Below are 19,033 nucleotides of genomic sequence, written 5' to 3' on the forward strand. Positions count from 1 at the left end.
CCAAACTCAATATATAAATTTATCTTTACGCCCATTTAGAAAATAAAGACCCAAAATCAGCATTCTACAACTCATTATATGCGATAGATGTCACTCAGTCTTTTATGAAAAATAGCATGCGTTCAATGTCAACCATGGCATGCACTTGAAGTGTTTATTTTTTACCTCATCACAACCGAAAGAGACAAAGATTATCTTAAACTCTTTGCCTTCCACTCTAAGCATTTCATAAAGTCACGTTCTTGCAATGCCAAGGGGTAATTGCAAGGTCGACACCAATTTGCAGAGAAGTAGGGGTACAGTTTCTTCCCATTAAATGACGATAAGGGTGCCTAATAATCTTGTAATCAAAACAAGATTATGTTTTAATTATCATAATCAGGAAAAGAAAAATCAACTATAAAATTGAAGGCATATTTTTTCATGCTGTGAACCTACTTGAACCTCACATTCCTATATTTTAATGAAATCAAAACACTTTCGACATCCAAACAACCGAATTAAATTATGAAAAACAATATTGATTGGAACAAGAGAAAGAAGGGGAAACTTTTGGAGACTACACACATTTGTTTCACCGGATAGAAGGATCTCAACACCTTTAAATTCAAGAACAGTAGCTATAGTGCTGCTATGCAGTGCCATTCGCACAAATGAAATGAGAAGAAAGTGTGACATTCACACAAGTTGCTATGCAGTGCCATATATATGTTTCTACTAGTAATTATGCTTTAGAAAATGTGCTGATTTTGTTCCTAAATTCTAATAAAAATTGAAATCAAACAAAAAAATATATATATATTGCAAAAATCGATTTATACTTTAGTTGGAAGATTCAAAATTTCTAAATTACCATCCATCGTTCAAAAAATCTTGTTTTTCTCTATGAAAGCGTCTTAGGTTTTAGTTAGAATGAATGTAGGATAAAGATTCCATGATGGTAGGGTTTGATTATTAGATGTGGGTTTATTTATAAATTTTAGTTTATTATTAATTTTATCTTGTAGTTAGTGGTAATTATGCAATAGGGTAAAAATGACAATTCACATTCAAAATTTAATTTGGGTGTAGAGAGAGGTTTAATGGGTTCAAATAAAATTTCTCTATAAGTTTTAACTCAAAACTCCTTTCTAAGACAAATTTATGCTAGAATTCCTCCTCGGTTGGCGGGGTTGGTCCACCATATGTGTATTTTTTTTTTAGTTTTATATTTATAAATTCATTTAATCTAACGGCTATGATCTAATATGATCAAATCTAATGGTAAAAAAAGAAAAAAAAAAAAAGATCTAATGGACCAAATTTAAATCCAACGGCTAAAGTAATTAAAAAAAAAAAATCATTTATGTGTTTCATATTCTTTCATAGTTTTTCACGAGTTTCATGGTGTCGGTTTAGTGATTTTTCAATATTTATTGGAATCTAAATATTTTTAGGTTTAAATATTCAATAAATTAAATTATGATAGTTTACATAATTTTTTTTTAAATTACTTTAAGAAAAAAATTATCCTAAATTCATTATTTAATAATCTCGCATTAAAAATTTAACCTATAATGATTGGAGAAGAAAAACTGTTTCTAAGTTAAAACCTAAATTTACTGGGTTAAAAATTTTAAACTAACCCAAGGATTGAAGATGATTTTAAGATTTTAATTAGCTTAAAAAATATAAAGAACACTTTTTTATTAAATAAGATGAAAAATCAAACGGTATCGTTTGACCTTTCCCACTTTAGACGGTCTCGTTTTACCTATTTTGTTTCGTAAAATAAACTAGTACTTTTTTTATAACTATTTTGTTTATTATACGATCTCGTTTTACCTTCTTATTTTTCTAATATTCTACAATATTGTTTGATGATCTGAATCGTTCGTTTTCTATGTTACTTTTTATAGACTATCATTCATTCGTAAGTGAGAAGTCTTAAGTTTGATTATATCCAAAGGTAAATTTGAACCACATTATTGTCAACCCACCCATTATGAGGTTAAGCTCACCCTCTTTCCTTAATGTAGATAATATCATTTGTTAAAAAAAAAAAAAAAAAAAAAAGACCATCATTCAAAACATTAGCTAAATACGAATCATGGATGAGACTTTTTGTTTTATTTTTTTATACAACCATGCAAATGGAGATGGACAAGGATCCTCTTCAGATCTTCTTTGTGGGGATCCAAGGATCAATTAATCGTGTCTATTCATCGTATATCGTGCGGTCAGGTACTATTTATATTTAATTTAAAATGATTTTTAACCGCATGATGTATGATGAACAGACACGATTGAATGATCTCTCGGATCCCCACAAAGACGATCCGGAGAGGATCATATTCCAATGAAGATGACTTTTCATAAGCAATTTTACAAGGTGGAGCCTGAAGTAACTATCAATGACTTGGTGGAAGTCAAACAGTATGAACATAAGTCCACAGAAGACTTCATGATGAGATCTAGGAAGACCAGAATGAGGTGTCAATTTCCTATAAACCATGGGCAGCTCATAGCCATTGCTCAGAAAGTTAATATGTTATTGCTTAGGAATTTAATATGTTCTTGCTTCGTATCAGTCAGTCTATCTTCGTCTCTTTAGTCTTATCTCTGTTGTTTGTTCTGTCTAGTGGGGATTTGTCTATTTAGTTGTCATTTATATTGAAAAAATATTTTACACAGTGGTTTTTTTAATTTATTATTTGCTAGTAATTTGTTTCATGTGTATTTAGGATTTGGCAAATTGCTTTTTATTGTTGGAATTTTTAGTAAATTGTTGGGGAAGGAAACAAAAATGTACCTGGATTAACTGTCAATACAAATTACAAAGTACCTGGATTTAACTGACAATGGGAAGGTAACTTTTAGTTATCACAAAGGCAGAAAACTATCTATAGAAAATGCGTGCATGTATAATTCTGTAACATTAAAAAAAAAAAAAATACGGTGAACAATTCAGGCAAAAGAAACAAAAACAGCTATATAATGCTGTTTTTTATTGAAAAGTGAAAATATTTAACAATTATTTGTTGGAATTTCATAATATAAGTATAGTTAACCGCAACGATTGAAAACATCATATTAGGATGACTAGGATTTATCTTTGGGCGCGATTGAAGTTATTATAACTTTTAAAATAGGCCCCTATTTGCAACCATTGGATCAAATTTCAACAACACAAGTTCCTTGATTTGATGGATTAGGAGGAAAAGATGCGAAGAGACGCCTTAATTAGGCAGCCATACTAAAGTTTCTCCCTAATCACGAGAAGGCATTCTTCCTGGGAACTTAATTAAAAAAGCACAATATATAACACAATCACAGAGAAGACAAAGGAATAGTTTTTGCCAGTCACACCGTTCTCAACAAATTTTACAGTTACATGTATCCCGAACATATATACGACGATAGGAAAACCCCGATACTTATCTTGTCTATGTCCGCGTGAACTTTCGAAAAAGCAAAAAAGATGATAAGAATAGAATACAAAGGGCTTTATCGACAGTAAAATTACTAAAAATCATCGTCATTTACTTCCTTTTCAACCCTCTCTCTCTCTCTCTCTCTCTCTCTCTCTGTGCAAATGACTATGCCACAAAAAATAGGAAAACCATGAGGAAAAATATTAGTATAAAGAATATCTTGATCATCAGCCACCTGTTAGATGATATGCTATTCAGATACTTGAGCAATGCCCCTTGTGCGCCCTCTACGTTCGCTAATGTGTCTTCCATGTTCTCATCAATTCTGCAACAAGAAATACCATCATCAGATTTAATTTTTGAAAATCCAAGTCGAAACACCCCACAGATGCACAGACACCACATAGCGCAGAGATACGGGATTTGACCTTAGAACCTCAAGATTAACAATTTCCACAAACTTCAAAGCATATGCTGTCTGACAAGAAAACTTAGAACCAAACGAAAACTACAGGCAGATGTCGGGATCACACAGAAAGCACAGAAATTTGGTTGATAAGCTTAGCTACCCATCTTATCGTAAAAATGTTTGAACCACCATGGTCAAAAACAATTTTATACTCAAGCTTGTTCAATTATATATATAATTATTTCAAGGGGTCAAACGAAGCTTAAATATTAGATAATTAGCTTCTTGCCCAGCTTGTGTTTGAACACAGCTTTTAGTTTTCCCCAGCTTGTGCAATGCTTTACCAGTAACAATAAAACCCCAAGCATGTTAGGCGCTAAAAAAAATAGTGATCTATTATTAATATTTAGCACCGTGTGCCAACTGAATTCAAAGGAAGATACTGGATTAGAGTAAAACCTGATGGCAACCTCCCCTTGCTGGGAAACCAAGGTCGCAAGCTGGTTGAAAATGTTGCTCAACTCATGAATAGTGGACTCAACATTTTGCAAAGCTTCAGCCCTGCTTTGCATGTAACTATCTTGCACTGGAACCAGCTCCTGTTGCTGCTGTTGTTGTTGCTGCTGGAGCAATGGCTGACTCTCCCCATCCATCTGCTTCCTGTAGAATCAGAAATCAATAAATTTCACTATGATACAAGCTCAAATTTTATATCTGAACCAACACGTCTCAATTGTTTTGCCTGCATTTTAAGTTAAAGACCACACAACAGAAACAGATCATAATCTAAAGTTTGAAAATGTAATTATTCAAAAGAGCATCTTCAGTTCTAGGATTCACTACGAAAGAATACAGAAGTTTAGAAGTCAATACTGTAAACTGAGATAACTGATCCTCTAGATTATTTAACATCATAACGAAGAATGGGGAGAAAGACAAAGGAAGGGGCCAGTTATTTTCAAGATGTTCAAGAAGAAAAACAGTGCAAGCAGCAGCAACACTAACTGCAAATTTTAGAGAAAATAAACCAGAATTTTTATAGTGCAAAATTCACAAAATTTTAACTGGATTTATCAAGGGAATTGTAATTAAGCAATCCAGAATGACATTTTGCACTCCTCCCTCCATTATTTTTTTCACTAGGGAGGAGTGCAAGATGACTCTCCCCAATATCAAACATACATAGAGGTCCCCATGACAATTTATATATGAAAAATATAGCTACTCACTTAATGGGTTACAATACAATCATCCAGTACCAATTATCCATAATTAACAAGAAGAACCAACAAAAATACTATCTTACTTGGGGAACGCCTGTGATGAAGAGGGTGATCCAGCCCATGGAGGAGGAGAAGCACTTGAAGAACTAGCAGCTGACCTGGCAGCCAGTGTACGTTGACGAACAAAGGGATTTGCAGCATCCTTAGTTGCAGTCGCAGAAAACAATTGTCTTCTATTCTCATGAACCTTCAAATTCTTCATGAAACCAACCAAAAGATTCATTAGTCTCTGAAAATAACTTAAGGAGCAGCAACAGTAGAACGGTTTCATACTAAAAGCACCAGCCTAACAAACTTGGCAGGAAATAATTATTCAGCAACATTAGGTCTTACTTCAGTTCGCATGGTGAGCACTTCTTTAAACTCTTTTGTGGCGCTCATCAGCCGATTTTTCAGGTCATCAACAACTGTGGTTGAATGACTACTTGTGTCACTAGAAATATTCCCGCTTTGATTTCTGGAGTTAGATAGATGCTGAAGGTCCACCACTGCAGAATTAAGGGCAGTAATATCTTGCTTGATAACTGCTGTCAGCTCCTGAATTTCCCTTGTAGGGTCATCAAACACGGAAGTCCTCTTTGCCACTACATGACAAGACAGATGCATTAGAATAAATATATAATTGTCTCTGAAACCTGAATATTTATAGCCATAGAAACACAAAAGCCACCAAAATTAAAACAACCCTACGCCATTCCAGACATTCACACTTTAAAGAAGAAAGAAATCCAATAATAATTTTTATATCTAATTTAATCATCATCCACAACGTTCAATGGAGCGAATGAAGCATGGTACATCAGGCGATTGAAATTAGTACCGACACCCTGAGGGATAATAGGTAGGGTTTAGCAACTTCGAATGTGGATTTTCACTATAATGTAGGTGCAGAGTTCATATGGGAAAAGCTATTGGTTCTTCCTTACAATTGTAACACAAGATTATCTTATAACGCTTCAATATCTAAAACAACAATATTATCATTAAAACCAACACAAATCTTGAGAGCGAAATGCTGCACCAGGTCAATAACAAGAAGTACACACCATGGATATCAATTAGCATTGTTTTCAATATCAAACTGAAACCAGTAAAGCAATAACGTTACAATTATACTACCAATCATCAATAACTCACACTTTGTCAGCTTTCCAAGCTTCTGCGACGTCTGATGTATCCCATACCCGATTTTGGAGGCCCTCTTATTGAACTCCGACTGAATCACAACCGCAGAACGCTGCTCCTCGGATTTCGATTTCAATCCACTACTCGGCCCATTCTGCCCCGGCCCTGATGAGAACGACTTCTTTAGCCTCTCCGCTACACTCTGAAACTCGTACGTCCGATCACGAAACGACGATTGTGCCGCTTTCGCATGCATTCTTCCAAAACCCTAAAATTCCCAAAATTCGAATTCTATAATAGCATAACCACCTGAAACCGCAGAAATCACTCCAATTCTCAAATGCCTACTCCATTAGATAATCCACATCAGATAAAATTCACCATTGCCAATTTGCTTAATTGATGCGAAATTCAATTGAAAACCCACATCGAAACCCCAATTTTCTTTTCCCTTCCCCAACTTTCCGAGCATCCAAACAGCAAAAAGGTGAAATTAAAGGACGGAATTGGAAAATTACCTCCACGAGTGCGAGATCTGAAACCCTAGACCTGTGGAATCGAGGTTTTTGTAAGCAAAGTGAGGAGTAACTGATTCGGAATTGAAGGTCGCGGGAATGGTGAAACGCTGCGTCTAGATCGAGATCGCGCGAATGGCTGAATCTAATTGGAAATTTTGGAAAGTTTTTGTTGTAACAGCGAAGAAAATATTGTTAAAATATAAAAGCAGAAGAAAATAAAATATTTACTGGAGTATCGACACATACGGGGGACTTTTGCACAATGGTCCGTCGTTTTATATACATTTTCCATCTGGCTATAAGCCTGAAGATGTTAAAAAAAAGCTTTTAACTCTAAAAAATTGTTGTCATTTAGTATTACGTTGAAAGTGAAAGATGCTATATTTGATTATTGTTAAAAATAAATTTAAATCACATTATTATTAAGTGCATCTCTTATTTTAATATCAATAATATCATTTCCAAAAAAAATTTTAAGTATTGCATACCCAGAAACAAAATCGTGAGGTCATGGTCGGGGTCCAAAGCAGACAATATTATGCTAAGGTAGAGTTGAGCCCGGAATGTGATGGGATCCTGGACCGGGATGTGACATGGTAAATGTTTGTTTACTATATTAATTTTTCCCTTTTTATGTTCTAGTTTTTACTTCTCTTTTTTTTTAAATATTTTACAATATTATTTGATGATCTAAATCGTTTATTTTTTTTAAGTTACTCTTTAAAGATACTCAATCAAAATATTAGCTAAATCCACATCATAGATAAAAAAAATATTTTTATTTTGTATACGCCGATATAATAATAACTTAATTTGTTCGCCAATTAAACAACAACATCATGACAACTTTAATCGAAATGGTCAAATGATCTCTTATTTTGTTGCTTTTTTTATTTGTATTGTTCATATTTATAAAGTGATTTACAAAATAAACAGTTTCGATCATCAAGTAAAGAGAAAAGATATAAGAGCATATCGAATGCATGCTCAGCAGCCTAGATTAAAGTGTCAAATAACAAAAATCAATTTTAAATGCGACATATCTATCCTCGCCTTAAATAGCCAAAAGGCTCTTCAAGAGACTTTAGCCATCCCCAAGGCACTTCAAAGGGCATGTTTAGGATATTGAGCATAATTTCTTTGATTAACGTAAACTTCTCTCCTCTGTGAGAGTCCGCCTGAGTGCGAGTCCTTTCTCCCCGGAGTGATTCCGTGGTGTGATTCGGTTTCCCGGTGATCAGACCATCCTTAAGTCCTCAGATCTGACGGTTTTGAACCCGTTTCTGTGATCTGCAGAGCCTTTACTCCCCTTGAACCTCTCTGTACGCCATCAACCTTGTTTTCCTCTCACGACACCCATCATAAATCGTAAGAGCAGAGGATCCACACGGCTTCGAGATTCTGGCGGACGCCGATCGGCATGGCGTCGTAGGTTGATCTGACGGCTGAGATCCAGGGAAGCTCTCGCACCTTTGAGCTCCGGTGTGCACGTACCTGGAAACATCCTCTTCTCCAAACACCTCTGCAGATCATCCAGCACAGCGAACGATGGCGGATGCGTCGAGCAAAAGAGCAAAGCGTCATCTAAGTTCTGACCGAGGGATACTTCTGCATCTCTTCACTCCGGTGTGAGAGTGATTGACTCTCGCGAGTTCCGCATCTAGGCGTGTGGCTACAGGATGGCGTGGGGTGACAGGGCCTAGGGTGACGAAAAGGATTTGGGGCTTTTCAAATTGGTGTGTTGTTCTCCACGAGGGTTGCAGTGGCTGTGGTGTTGATCTGATTGGGGGTGTTATCTCTGTCAATTTGGTTTTGTGCAATCTGTGAGCTTGGGGGTTTCTACTATTATGGTTCGTTTTGAGGGGGGGTGGTGGACTCCGTCAACTGGAAGGTAGTAGAATGGGTGAGGTAAGGGATTAGGGTGAAGGGAAGGGGGTGGGGTTTCTCAAACTAGGGTGAATATCTCTTCGAGGGGGAATGGGGTGGGGTGGTTTGTCTCTAATTAGTGTGTCTCTCTCCGAGAAGTAATGGGGTGGGTAATTTGAATCGGGTTGGGGGGTTTTAATTCTGTCAGTCGGGGTTTGAGGGGGCAGGATCAGTGGATGGAAAGTCTTGGTGACAGGGAGGAGAAGAAAGAAATCAGTTAGTATTCGGGGTGCTTATCTGTGTGTTTCTGAGTTTGTGTCCAGCAAGTCAAGCATTCTTCATCGTCTCAGGCTGGCCGTGTGGGGCAGTGCTGTTCCTTTGTGATGGCGAAAAATGGAGTGGATGAACTGGTGATTCAATTGAACCAAACACTGGATTTATCAACCATGGAGCAGGGAGTTAAGCTGGTTGGGAAAGTCCTAACGCCAAAACCATTGAACAAGTGGGGAGTCAGGAATATTCTCAGAGCGGCGTGGAAAGAATTGGGTGAGGTGGAAATAAAATGGGTAAGGGAAAATGTCTTTATTATTTCGGTCAAAGATGAAAATGTAGCCTCAAAAATCCTTGAGCAAGTTCCCTGGGCAGTAATGAAAAAGGTGTTCTCTGTCGTGAAATGGCCTCCGGAGCTCGCTTTGGAGGAGCTGGAGCTGGATGCTGTTCCATTTTGGGTTCAAATAAGGGGAATTCCGCTGGGCTTAGCCTCTGTCGAGAACGTGCAGCGTGTAACCAAAGAGGCTGGGAAATTTATAGCTATGGAGGATCCCGGACACGCTCGTGGATTTGTGCGAATCAGAATTTTAGTTGATATGGAGAAGCCATTATTTAAGGGATGCTGGATTCGAAGGGACTCAAATAAGGAAACCTGGGTGGAATTCCGGTATGAACGGCTTCAAGATTTTTGCTACAGGTGTGGACGGATCGGGCATATCAATACAGAATGTTCCGTTGAGATGTCTGGAGATGGGGAGGTGGCGTATGGAGAGTGGATGAAGGCACAGCCGGTAAGGGAGGTGGCGATAGCGAAGAAAGTGGAGTATGTGGGCAGGGGGGAACGCCGGCAGGCTGGGGCGGTGCGCGGACCAGGCATCACGGCTGCACAGAATCAAAGTAGTTTACGGAATTTGCAGGCTCAAGGAATGGAGTGCAATCAAACCATGGAGTCAGGGGGAGCATCACAGAGTCGTGGCACAGGTAAAAAAAAATGGCGTAGAAGAATGCGGGGGGTGGCAGAGGATACGTCTTCCTGCTCAGAAATGGAGAGCATTAAAACAGTGGGTGAAGGAAGGTCGGGCGAGGTCCAGGGGGGCAATAACTTTCTGTCCGCCCAGGATGATGAACCATTATGGGGTAGTAAAAGAAGTGGGGATGCACAGGATAATATGCTAACTCAAGCTCCACAGAAGAAATTCAAGGGCCCGGATACGGAAGAGAATTACCAAGGAAGGGTGGTAGAAACAGGGAGGAGGTTAAATTGCAAGGAAGGAGATCTATTGGGGGAACAAGTAGTCCATACGACGGGTGAAGATAAGGAAGAAAAAAGTGAGAAGCATAGAGGACATGAAGTAATGGAAGGGGAGTCGGATATTATTAAAGGAAGGCTGGTGACAAAGAAGGCGGGCAAGTTGGCTCGGGGCGGTGGCGGCTGGCCTTCAACAGCCGCAGGCCAGCCATGAGTTATATATTCTGGAACTGTCGTGGGCTAGGGTCGGCAACGACAGTCAGGGCTCTCCATGGGCTTATTTGCAAAAAAAGACCCTCTATGATCTTTTTATCAGAGACTAAAATGAAAGATCATAGAATTTTAGGTGTGAGGAGGCGATTGGGTTACTTACATGGCTTTGATGTTTCGCCAATTGGAATGGCTGGAGGATTGAGTTTATGGTGGGAGGACAATCTGGAGGTTAATATTATCTTTTCGTCCAAGCATATTATTGATGCTGTGATGAGAATTAAAGGGCAAACGCAATGGAGTCGGATTACGGGTGTGTACGGAACGTCGTATAGAGTGGAGAAAAATCTGTTTTGGGAATGGATGGTTAACCATTTTACTCCCACAGATATACCTTGGATTTGTGGCGGGGATTTCAATGAATTCCTGTGGGATTATGAGAAGTCTGGAGGAGTTGAGGTCTTGTACAACAGACCAAGATTCTTAGAAGAGTTTTTGTCTTCCTCTCAGTTGATGGACTTGGGGTTCAATGGACCAACATTCACGTGGAGAGGGCTGAGAAAAGGGGATTGGGTGGAGGAGCGATTAGACAGGGTCATGGCGAATGAAAAGTGGCAGCAACTCTGGCCGAACTCCCATGTTATGCATGAAACGGTTTTAGCCTCGGATCACTGCCCAATTGTTCTTAGTTCTATATCTGATGGGCAGAAAGGAAGAAAGATGTTCAGGTTTGAGGCGTTTTGGGTCTCGGAGGAAGAGTGCAAGAAAACGGTGGAAATGTGCTGGGACCGGCGGCATCATGGTAGCCCTGTGAATAGGTGGGTGAGATCTTTAAACGAATGTCGATATCGTTTGAGCAGGTGGAATCGTACCAAATTTAAGGGGAGGGGAAGCAGGATCCATGATCTTCTTTCACAGTTAGATTCACTCCAGCGAGACTGGGGTCCAAACTATGAAATGATAAGGGAGATATCTCGGCAGATTGATGAGTTAAGACTCCAAGAGGAGAGTTATTGGTGCCAGCGATCGAGGGTAAAATGGTTGAGGGAGGGGGATGCAAACACCCAGTTTTTTCACTCTTCAACCCTTCAGAGGCGTAGGAGAAATAAGATTGTGAAGCTTAGGGCGGAAAATGGAAACTGGGTGGAAAATCCGTCTCAGGTACGCCATTTAGTGGATAATCATTTCTCTTCAGTTTTTAGCTCGGCAGGGGATCGTAATTGGGGGTCACTGCTAGATTGCATTAATCCCTCGGTCTCGACAGAAATGAATGAGGCGCTAACTGCACTGGTTACGGAGGAGGAGATAAAGGAGGCTGCTGGGAATATGGGAGGTCTTAAGGCTCCCGGCCCCGATGGTTTCCAGGGGATCTTCTATCAGACATACTGGGAGATTGTGAAGGAAGATGTTTCGGCTCTGGTCAGAGAGTTGCTTCAGGACGTCGAGGGTTCGAGATTGATAAATCAGACTAACATAGTTCTGATTCCCAAAGTCCCTAATCCGGAATTTGTGTCGCAGTTCAGGCCTATCAGCCTTTGTAACTATTCGTACAAAATACTGTCAAAGATTCTTGCTAACCGGTTGAAGGTATTATTGCCTGAAATCATATCTCCATCTCAGAATGCTTTTGTGGCGGGTAGACAAATTCAGGATTGCATTGGCATAGCCCATGAGATGTTTCATTATCTGAAGGGAAGGAAAGTCAGGAACAGATTTGAAATGGGGATTAAACTGGATATGCAGAAGGCGTATGATAGGGTTGAATGGGACTTTTTGGATGCGGTAATGGAAAGAATGGGGTTCAGTAGTAGTTGGAGATCGCTAATTATTGGATGTATTTCGTCGGTGAGTTTCGCTGTTCTTCTAAATGGGCAGGCTGGTGAGTCTTTTGCTCCCTCGCGGGGTCTCCGTCAGGGGGATCCTCTTTCTCCTTATTTATTTATTTTGGTGGGGGAAGTTCTTTCAAAACTGATTCAGGGTGCGGTGGACCAAGGTAGATTGGAGGGTGTTAAGATTGGTGGATCCGGACCCGTAATTTCTCACCTTTTCTTTGCGGATGATACCCTTCTGTTTCTACGGGCAGATGTGAAAAACTGCAGGAATTTGAAACATATGCTGGACAAATTTTGTGTGGCGTCTGGGCAGAAGGTTAATTTGGAGAAATCCAGTGTTTTCTTTGGGGCAAATGTTCCGAAAGTGAATGCAGATCAGATGGGGAATGCCCTGGGTATGACGGTGGTTAGCAATCCGGGGACTTATTTGGGGGTCCCTGCTATTTGGGGTCGGTCGAAAAAGCGTGGGCTTGCTTATGTGAAAGGAAGAGTAATGGAAAAACTTCAAGGGTGGAAACAAAGTACTCTATCCCGTGCCGGTAAAGAGGTTTTAATTAAGGCTGTTATCCAAGCTATTCCGGCGTACCCAATGTGCATTTTCAAATTCCCTGCCGTCGTTTGTCAGGAATTGGATGCGTTAGTGGCTGGATTTTGGTGGGGTTGCAAGGAAGGAGCCCAAAAGATTCATTGGGTCTCTAAAGAGGTTTTGGGTTTGCCAAAAGACTTGGGTGGTTTAGGCTTCAGAAACTTTATGGAATTTAATGATGCTCTGCTTGCTAAACAATGTTGGCGTTTAATCACGGAACCGGACTCGCTGTGGGCTAGGGTGATGAAAGCCCGGTATTTTCCCCATTGCTCGATATGGGATGCGAAGAAAGGTGGTCGGGCTTCTTGGGCATGGACCAGCCTCATCTGTGGCAGGGACGTGATCAAGGAGGGTTCCCATTGGCAGATTTTGGGCGGTCAGGAGGTGAGGGTGTGGCAGGATAGGTGGCTTCCTTCATTGCCCCTTGGTCATCCGGTGCCGGTTGGCCAGGTTGCGGTTACTCCCAGTTTAAGGGTCAGTGCGCTTATCTGTCCGGAGTTGGGGCGGTGGAATCTTAGCTTTATACAACCTTTCATATCGGGGGAGGCTTTGAAGGCTATTGAGGAGACACCTTTGGGGGATCTAAGTCGCAATGATAGGCTTATCTGGGATGTGAGTAAGAACGGTACTTATTCGGTCAAGTCGGGTTATAGATGGCTGCAAGGTAGATCACTGGCTAGGCGGGACAAGCGTCGGCCTTCTGTTCGTGGGGTTCCCAAGGCGTTTTGGAAGGGGATTTGGAAGCTGGAGGTGCCCCCTAAGTTGCGACATTTCATGTGGCTTACGATGCATAATTGTCTTCCTACTCGGGAAGCCTTGTACCGACGACGGTCCTCTCTGAACTCTATGTGTCCTATTTGCTGCTGCCATGATGAAACCATTGAGCACATTTTCCTTGCTTGCTCTTGGGTTGAGCCAATTTGGTTTGGTGGGGCTTTGGGGTATAAACTGGATCGTCTTTCTCTCCCGTCTTGGCTGGAATGGATTCAGAAGGTATTCTCTTCGACTTTATGCAACTTTGGAGATACAACGTGGAGACAATCGTATATTGTTTGTACCTGTTGGTGTATTTGGAAAGCTCGTTGTGATTTTGTCTTCAAAGGGATGTCTGTTAACCCTTTAAAAGTATTGGCTGATGTTTCTGCGGCTATGAGCTCGTTTCTTGGTGCTAAGGCAATGGTTGGGGTTAGGGGAAGGGGTGACGGGAGAAGGGGTACCCAGGTGGCGCGGTGGTGTGCTCCGGCCTCTCCTTTTGTGAAGATTAATGTGGATGCTAGTTGGTCCAAGGTCTCAAAGATGGGATTTGTGGGTTTGATTGCGCGGGACATGGAAAGAAAATTCGTGGCTGCAGCGCGGTATGCTATATCTGCTCCTTCTGCTGCTGCAGCGGAGGCTTATGCGTTGCTGTACGGGTGCCAACTTGGTGACGAGTTGGGAGTAAGGTATGTAATTCTTGAGTCGGACTCCCTTGAAGCGATTAATTGTTTAACTAGTTCGCTGTCTAGGGGTAGTTGGGAGGCATTCCCGATGCTGGCTCGGGTTAAACAATTGGGGGGGAAGTTCTTTGATTGTCGATGGTCTTGGGTGCCCCGTTCTGCAAATGGCGTGGCTCACAAGATTGCATCGAGTGGTTTTACGGAGATGAGTGATGTCGTTTGGGTCGTTAGGCCCCCATCTTCGTTGGTCTTTGTATTGAATAATGACGGACTACCTTGTCCTCATTAACTTGAATTGGTGGTGCCAGGGGTGACACCTCTACTTGGTGGAGGGGTCTTTGTGGTTTTCCCATTGTCGCTGCCTGTTTATTGTATGTATGTTTGCCTCTCTGTAGGCCTTTTATGATATGGTTTTTGATGTTCAAAAAAAAAAAAAAAAAAAAAGGGCATGTTTAGGTATAAAAAAAACTAATAATCAACCAAACTAGACACCTAACACTTTCTAGCCTTTATTCTCTCGCACTATTAGAATAATAAAAAAATTTAGAAGCCTAGTTTCCATGAACAATCAAAATAATTTTGGGAATCTTAACAAAACACTCATAATACTGTTCACTTTCAATGTTAAAGACATTTTTATCTTGAAAAGTCACTCCTAGTACTATTTACTTACACATTTATTTTGTCATTTTCATTAAAACTAAAGTTTTTGAGAAATTTTAGTTAGTTTTCCTAATAATTTTTAGGGTGATGCTATCCAAACACTTCTTTTTACCTTTCACACTCTCAATTTATGATTGTTGATCGAATGAAATTAAGAAGATCAAAGAACATAAATTCCAAGAAGTGTGTGTAAGGTAAAAATGTGACATCCTATATCGCCCAGGGAAGTGATCCTTAAATGTATATTCCCATCTCTACCTAGCACAAGGCCTTTCTGGGAACTCACACGAGAATTTCCTGATGGGTCACCCATCCTAGGAATGCTCTCGCGCGCGTTCCCATGGAACCCAAAGCCAGTGAGCTCCCAAACGGCCTCGTGCTAGGTAGAGATGGGAATATACATTTAAGGATCACTCCCTAGGCGATGTGGGATATCACAATCCACCCCCCTTAGGGGCCTGACGTCCTCGTCGGCACACACGCGGTCAGGGTTAGGTTCTGATACCAAATTGTCACATCCCGGGCCGGGTGGGACCACTTCCCGAGCCCGACTTCACCGTAGCACGATATTCGATATTGTTCGCTTTGAGCCCCAACCACGCCTTCACGATTTTGTTTTTGGGAACTCACACGAGAACTTCCCAATGGGGTAGGGAAGTTCTCGTGTGAGGGCATGGTCGGGGCCCAAAGCGGACAATATCGTGCTACGGTGGTGGAGCGGGCCTGGGAAGTGGTTCCCCCCGGGGCGGGATGTGACAAAAAAAATGAATTAGTAAAAAAACTATATAAAATTAATGCCTACCATAATTAAAACTAGCATATGGGGACACACAAAGTGTGTGAGAAATTTTTTTATTTTTATTTTTTTGAAATAGAAGAAAAGAGGAAGAGAGTGATAGAGAATGTGGGAGTGGTTTTATTTTTATTTTTTATTTTTGTAATTAGAAATATGTTAGGATTACATGTAGGTGATGCTTTGAAAAAAAAAAACAGCAAAATTTGGTTGTGTGAAATTACATTTCTGCCCCATATTCCTTATTCATGTTCTGTTTTAATTAAAGGGTTAAACTGATAATTTCATAGGATTTTAGTTGACAATGAGTGTTTTATTAATTAGTAGAGATTAAAAAATAATAATAAACAACGTTAACGAGAATCCAAATTACAATTTTCCCCAATTGTTTTCCATCTTTAATTTAATTTCTCTATTCAATTACATTGCGTTTGGATGTGGAAAATTAACAAAAATTAAGCAATTTTAATATAGCGGAAATTGGAATGACATGATTTTAGAGGGGTGTATTTCAATCGAGATTTTGAAGGATTTTTATGGATTTATAAATCTATGAATCGTGATGGAGTTTAATTGATTTGTAAATATTTCATGCAAAATTTCAATTCCCTTGAAATCTGAAGGCGAGATGTAAAATTTGTGAATGCTTAAAATACACTATGAAATCTATCAAATTCACTCGAATTCCTCAACTTTTTAAAAAATCTATAAAATCAATTATTAATTAAATACAGTCGAAATGTTATAAATTTCTTTTAAATCCTAATTTTGTTTTCTTTTGAAAAATGGGACCAACTGGTGGCTTTGCCATACATTCCACCCATCTAGGGGCAAGGAAGACTAACAGAGACATTTCATCATTTCCTTAACCACCATCGCACAATTCACCATCAATAAAAATCGAACTCAGGGTGTGCCGTGTGGAATACGAGTTTAGAATTCATCCCAACCACTGACCCACCCTGTGGTGGTTATTTAAAATCCTAATTGAATACATTCAAATTTATAAGGATTTTAATAAAAGTTTTAAAATTTTGGTTGAATATGCATTGAATATGAGAATCACTTAAAATTCTTAGTGAATACAACCAGATTTATAAATATTTTAATAAACTATTTTAAAATTATGATTGAATACACGTTGAATTTGAGAATCATTTAAAATCCTAATTGAATACCCCAAGATTTATTAAAAGAATTAAAATATCTCATAATCCCAATTGAATACACCTTCTTATGCTTTAGAATTTGTAAATTTTCTTGTCTTGATAACATAATCTATACTTCTATACTATTAAGAGAACCCTCCTTGTCAACTTTTTTCCCTTTTTTTTTTATATTTTGCCCTCACTTTTGATACACATTATTGACAAAAAGGAGGGCAAAATAGTAATTTTGTACCTTTTGATAAAATAACAATCATATCCCTTTTTTTATATTTCACCCTCTTTTTTTTTGTTATTTCCATAAAATGACAATCATATACTTATTTTTCCAATTTTACCCTTACTTTTGATACACAATATTTACATAAGGAGGACAAAACATTAATTATGTAATATTAAAAAAGATGCACTTATGAAGAGAAATTGTTCATACACACAAAATGTGTGCTCTTTGCTAGCATATATATATATATAATATTGTTTGTATAGTCATTAATACAATGAGGATATAGTAGTTAGGAAATGTGCTAGTAGTGGCGGCGGAGACGGCAGTGATGATGGTGGGTGGTGTTGGCGGCGGTGATCACGATCGGTGGTGTCAGATACAGCCGTGGGGGACACAACAATCAATATGTGGTGGCGTGCGACAGCCGTGGTAGTGGCAACTCATAGTTGAGGTTTTTTTTTTTTTTTTTTTTGAACTCTTATTCATGAAAATTTGAAAATGACAATCTATTTACATGAAATTTAGAGTTTGTTTTTTGTATTTTTTATTCTTAAACTCTTATTCACGAAAAGTTGAAAATGACAAACTATTTACATGAAATTTAAATTTAGAAATTGATGGTTCCAAATTCTAAATTTTTTTTTTTCACTTAAAAATTTTAAATTTCTATATTTATAAATCAAACAATAAAATTAATGCATATCAATTTTTACGAATCCAAACATAATGTTACGGATTTACAAACGCGTAATTTGATGCCATATTATTTTCTTTTCTTTCATAACTAGCCTCTCTGCACGCACTAACGTGCGTGCGAGAGGCATTTTTGCATCACGGGCGCTACACGCTCCTAAAGGTGTATTGTGTTTGTTTTTCCCATTGTAATTGTCAAGATATACTTTTAATGTATTGTGCAAAGAGGAACTTTTTTTTTTTTTTATCATGCACGTCCTAAAAATTTATCATGTTTTTCGTTTTTACTTTGTGTAAAGTAATGATTTAAATGTTATTCATGCACTTATCAAACAACATACGATTTTAGATGCAAGTTCCTACCTAAAGCCCATGAACAATAGCAAGTATATGTAAATTAAAAAAAAAAGAGTAGATGAAAACATTAAGTACTCGTAGCAAAATACGAAACAACTTAAATGTCAAAATTTAAAACCTACATCACAATATGTACATTATTCACAATACCCATAAAGTCTATACGTCACTGTTTCTTTTGAAAAGAAAGTTTACATATTGACATCAATTCTGCAATTTCCACCCATTTGTTCCTGATTGATGCTTCAAATTTTCATTGCCAATCTACAAATGATAGTGAGAAAATTAAAAATAAAATAGAAGGAGTTAATTGATAAGCGAGGAATGCATACTAAAAGGTTATCGTTAATAAAATTGTTACCTATTAGGTGTCACCATAATTAGCTGGAATGAAGCAAGACTTCTTTGTATACTACATTCCATGTAAATACACCTTGTTGGCCTACTATAGAGCCGTTTTTTACTAACACGGTTGTGGTTGACTTTGAGACCCCTCTCGATAAAGCCACATATAATTGTCCATGACTGAAGACGTGATCTGGAAGGTAAATGCCACATATAATTGTCCTTATTGATGCTTCAAATTTTCATTGTGTTAGTTGTTTCTTATTGTAATTGTCAAGATATATTTTTAATGCATCGTGCAAGGGAGAGATCTTTTCTTTATTATGCACGTTCTAAAAACTTGTTATGAAAAAATACGTAATTCGTGTAATTTGAGGTTTTCCTTTGTTTCTCTATCAAAGTGTTGTCTACCTGTGAAACAAAAGCTATGAAGGTATGCTAATTGGCTATATACTACGTGTGAGAGGCTTTATTAAACATGCGCACAATGGGCGTCTCACACATTGGTCATGTTTAACAAACGCCTAGAATAAAACTAAGAAAAATATTACTCTCTATCTTGATAGATTAAAAAACATGTATTAGCATGTCCT

At 38.7% G+C, this 19,033-nt stretch overlaps 1 protein-coding gene across 2 annotated transcripts; it reads right to left on the reverse strand.

Moving 5' to 3' along the window:
• Window positions 1-3,279: 3,279 nt before the first annotated feature.
• Window positions 3,280-6,999, reverse strand: LOC137745359 (syntaxin-32). 2 transcript variants are annotated; one of them, XM_068485307.2, is made up of 6 exons: window positions 6,749-6,999; window positions 6,243-6,539; window positions 5,439-5,689; window positions 5,129-5,301; window positions 4,282-4,482; window positions 3,280-3,738 (listed from the first exon to the last, which is right to left on the reverse strand). In XM_068485307.2, the coding sequence occupies exons 2-6, from the start codon at window positions 6,484-6,486 to the stop codon at window positions 3,579-3,581; spliced, it is 1,029 nt and encodes a 342-aa protein (XP_068341408.2). In that variant the 5' UTR covers window positions 6,487-6,539; window positions 6,749-6,999; the 3' UTR covers window positions 3,280-3,578. The 2 variants fall into 2 exon arrangements, with proteins under 2 accessions (XP_068341408.2, XP_068341415.2); XM_068485314.2 differs by having other exon boundaries at window positions 6,243-6,574; window positions 6,749-6,888.
• Window positions 7,000-19,033: the final 12,034 nt, after the last annotated feature.

This window comes from Pyrus communis, chromosome 15 (assembly GCF_041283825.1).
Source record: "Pyrus communis isolate YQ-2024b chromosome 15, ASM4128382v1, whole genome shotgun sequence".
Lineage (NCBI taxonomy): Eukaryota > Viridiplantae > Streptophyta > Magnoliopsida > Rosales > Rosaceae > Pyrus > Pyrus communis.

Excerpts from the sequence above, each read along its gene's own strand:
- LOC137745359 (XM_068485307.2), bottom strand. The coding sequence starts at position 6,486 with ATGCATGCGAAAGCGGCACAATCGTCGTTTCGTGATCGGACGTACGAG. Across the intron at positions 5,690-6,242 it reads GCTTGGAAAGCTGACAAAGT|TGGCAAAGAGGACTTCCGTG; the intron begins GTGAGTTATTGA and ends CTTGTCATGTAG. Across the intron at positions 3,739-4,281 it reads CAAGGGGAGGTTGCCATCAG|AATTGATGAGAACATGGAAG; the intron begins GTTTTACTCTAA and ends TTCTTGTTGCAG.